Source organism: Rhopalosiphum maidis, chromosome 3 (genome assembly GCF_003676215.2).
Source record: "Rhopalosiphum maidis isolate BTI-1 chromosome 3, ASM367621v3, whole genome shotgun sequence".
NCBI lineage: Eukaryota > Metazoa > Arthropoda > Insecta > Hemiptera > Aphididae > Rhopalosiphum > Rhopalosiphum maidis.
In genome coordinates, this window is record NC_040879.1 from 8408210 (window position 1) to 8411315 (window position 3106).

Here is a 3106-nt window from a genome sequence, read left to right on the forward strand (position 1 = left end):
CTATAACTCTGCAAGTAAAATAAACACACACACGAAAAAAAAAAAAAACACAACGCAACGCTGTTGATCTGAACGGGAACGGCGAAATTATTCATCGTCGAGATAATTAGATCAACCGATATCATTAAAGTGCTTTCATTTAACATATAAAACGATTACTATTTATTAAACGGTACACCGGTGCAGCGCTATATAGCGCGCTGCAGATTATCAACCTTTTAATATTATTTATATTTAATTATACGTCGTACGCGTAATATACCGTCACGGTCGTCGCGGGTCGATGAACTGAATTTTAATGTTTTTTGAACGCGCGGGTCGAAAAATTAAAATCACTTCTTATCGTGGTGTCTCACACCGTCTATACGCCTAATATAGGTAGATATTTATGATATTATGTGATTTGATTTGAAAAAATTTACGCGTCGAGTGACGAAATGTACAATAGTAGTTATACATGGTCGGTATATAGGTATACTGCAGCAGATTATTGCTGTATATTATTATATTATTGTACAAATTGGTTTACTTGTATAGTCGTATTTTTTCTTGTTTAATAAAATATAAGTGGATATAATGTATACGATGTGTATTTAATCCATAATGTTATTTTGGATTAAATATTCAAATATTAACTGAAGGCGCTAATATTATGTTCTTCGTGTCCAAACCTTAAAACATGTAATGATTATGTAGACATGCTCAATAACATATCATATAATACATCTTGTTTTCATTGTGCATATATTTTAAATATTTTTATTAGGTATGAGTTAATTATAATCAATAGTTTTTATCACGATTTTAACCATATATTACCATACAGTAATATAATTATTATTTAAGAATGAAAATAGTTTAAAAAAAAAAAAAACCGCATATAAAACAATATTTAAACAATTTCATTAAGTATAGGTTTATTATTAAATATATAATTATACATTCATTAGATATAAACATGAAAAAAAAGGACTAAAAAAAAACTTGACTTTGTAAAATGTATTTTGTTTAATGTCTAATAAGAACAATAGTCAGAAGAATCAACCGGAATTGGCACACGCCAAGTAAACACATTTAATTATAAAATATCGTTTTGATAAATATATCTAAAAGTCACCTTTCAGTTCAGTGAGCGTCTAGAAAACGTCATTCTACGAAAGGTGTAGATTACATTTCTCTGTACACTATTTCTACAAATGCTTTACTTGTGTACAAATTACTAATTACTAATTACTCTGGTATTTATACACGAGAGTATTTAATTAAATAACAAAACATAGTGCAATTTACTTATTTTTTTTATAGGTACCTACAATTATTTTTTATTCGGTATTTTATTCTTTTGTGTTACTATAGTTATATTACTAGATAGCACAGATATGTATAATAAACTAGATTGCTAACTGATGATAATATGCGAAGTTATTATCCGCCATTTTAATCGAGGCCGATGTAGATTTTGCCTTATCAATTGTTGTTGTTGTCTGTTGACTTGTGTACTGTACTACTGTGAAAACTCAAAACTGAGTAGTTGACACTGTTGACAGTATTGTTGTGTTCTGTTTTTTGCAATAGGTATATTGTTTTGAGACTTAATATTTTTATGCTATTTTTCCAATTATGCCATATAAGTGCTGTGCTGATGGATGCAGTAGCAAGGACGGGGTTGTTGGTTCAACTACAAAATTATTTAGGTAACTAAATACTTTACAAAAAAGTTATCAAAAATAATTAGCTCTACTGAAATACACTTTTAATAATGTGTTTGATATTTTGTTTTTAATTATAGATTTCCAATCGATGAGTTAAGGAGACAAAAATGGGTGCACTCTATCCAAAGAGATAACTTCATTCCAACAAAATTTTCACGCTTATGCAGTCTCCATTTTAATAAAAGTGAATTTGTTGAAGCCCCCGAAAAACTTATATTAAAAAATACAGCTATACCATCCAATTTCGATTGTTCCAAAAAAGCAATAAAATGTTTAAGCAGCAACAAATTTGATCACAATTATAGTTCTTCAGGTAAAATTAAATTCTTCTTTACATTCAATGTTGTATTTGTACTACTTACCTATTACTACTACTTACCTATATTAAGTAAATTACATTTTTATCTACAGTTTCTTCTTCATCAAATATAATTAATATAATAACTACTTCTCCTAATTTACCTATTGATTCTGGTGTTGAAAATGCTGGGTGTAATTATGAAGTTGTCGATCTGACTTTTATTGGACCTAGTAAGTTAAATATGTTAACAATTTTAATTTATATACAATAATGCTTTGTCATGTATTAAATTTGTTGCAGATTCCAGCCAGTCACCTCATACCCCTACATATACACCAACACTTAAAAGAAAATTTAAAAAAAAATTGTTTGATACACCAAAAAAAGCCAACCTCAAAAAGCGAATTAAACTTTTACAACAAACGGTTAGAAGGCAGAACACAAAAATAAATTCACTTGAGGTATTTACGTAAATGCTAACTGAGAAAGATTGGCTTAGTCTTAGTACACACTTAATAAGTTATTATAATATGTGAAATGCCTCTAGTGATTAGTGATGACTGATTACCGGATGAGTGAAACTTAACTGTATATTTATATATTAATAAACTATATTGTAATTTTTATTAATAAAAATTATTCTTATCAGCAATTGATGTCTACTATTGGATCCTGTACTGATAGAGAAACTACTAATATAATTGAAAAAAATTTTACTGAGGTTTTTTTAAAAGATATTATAAATAATGGTAATGTGGCTCCTACTGCAAGGCGATACAGCGAAGAAGTAAAAAAGTTTGCAACTACACTTTATTTTTATTCTCCAAAAGCATATAACTATGTTAGGTAGGTATATATCCTCAATAACTGAAACAATTATATATTTGAGTTACAGAAATTGTAATTTTGAAAAATAAATTGTAATTTAAAGGACTTCAATTTCTTTGCCTAATCCAAGTGCTATACGAAATTGGGTATCAAATATAAATGCTGAAACTGGTATTTTACAAGATGTCCTATTAGAAATAGGTAAATTTCCCAAAGAAGACAAATTTTGTTGTTTGATATTAGACTCCATGAGTATTAAAAAATC

At 28.1% G+C, this 3106-nt stretch overlaps 1 protein-coding gene across 1 annotated transcript; it reads left to right on the forward strand.

Annotated features, from left to right (window-relative positions):
* Positions 1 to 1377: 1377 nt before the first annotated feature.
* Positions 1378 to 2665, forward strand: LOC113559733 (THAP domain-containing protein 2-like). The gene is made up of 4 exons (XM_026965475.2): positions 1378 to 1694; positions 1790 to 2025; positions 2124 to 2243; positions 2314 to 2665. Exons 1-4 carry the CDS (start codon positions 1621 to 1623, stop codon positions 2484 to 2486), a joined length of 603 nt encoding a protein of 200 aa, XP_026821276.1. The 5' UTR covers positions 1378 to 1620; the 3' UTR covers positions 2487 to 2665.
* Positions 2666 to 3106: the final 441 nt, after the last annotated feature.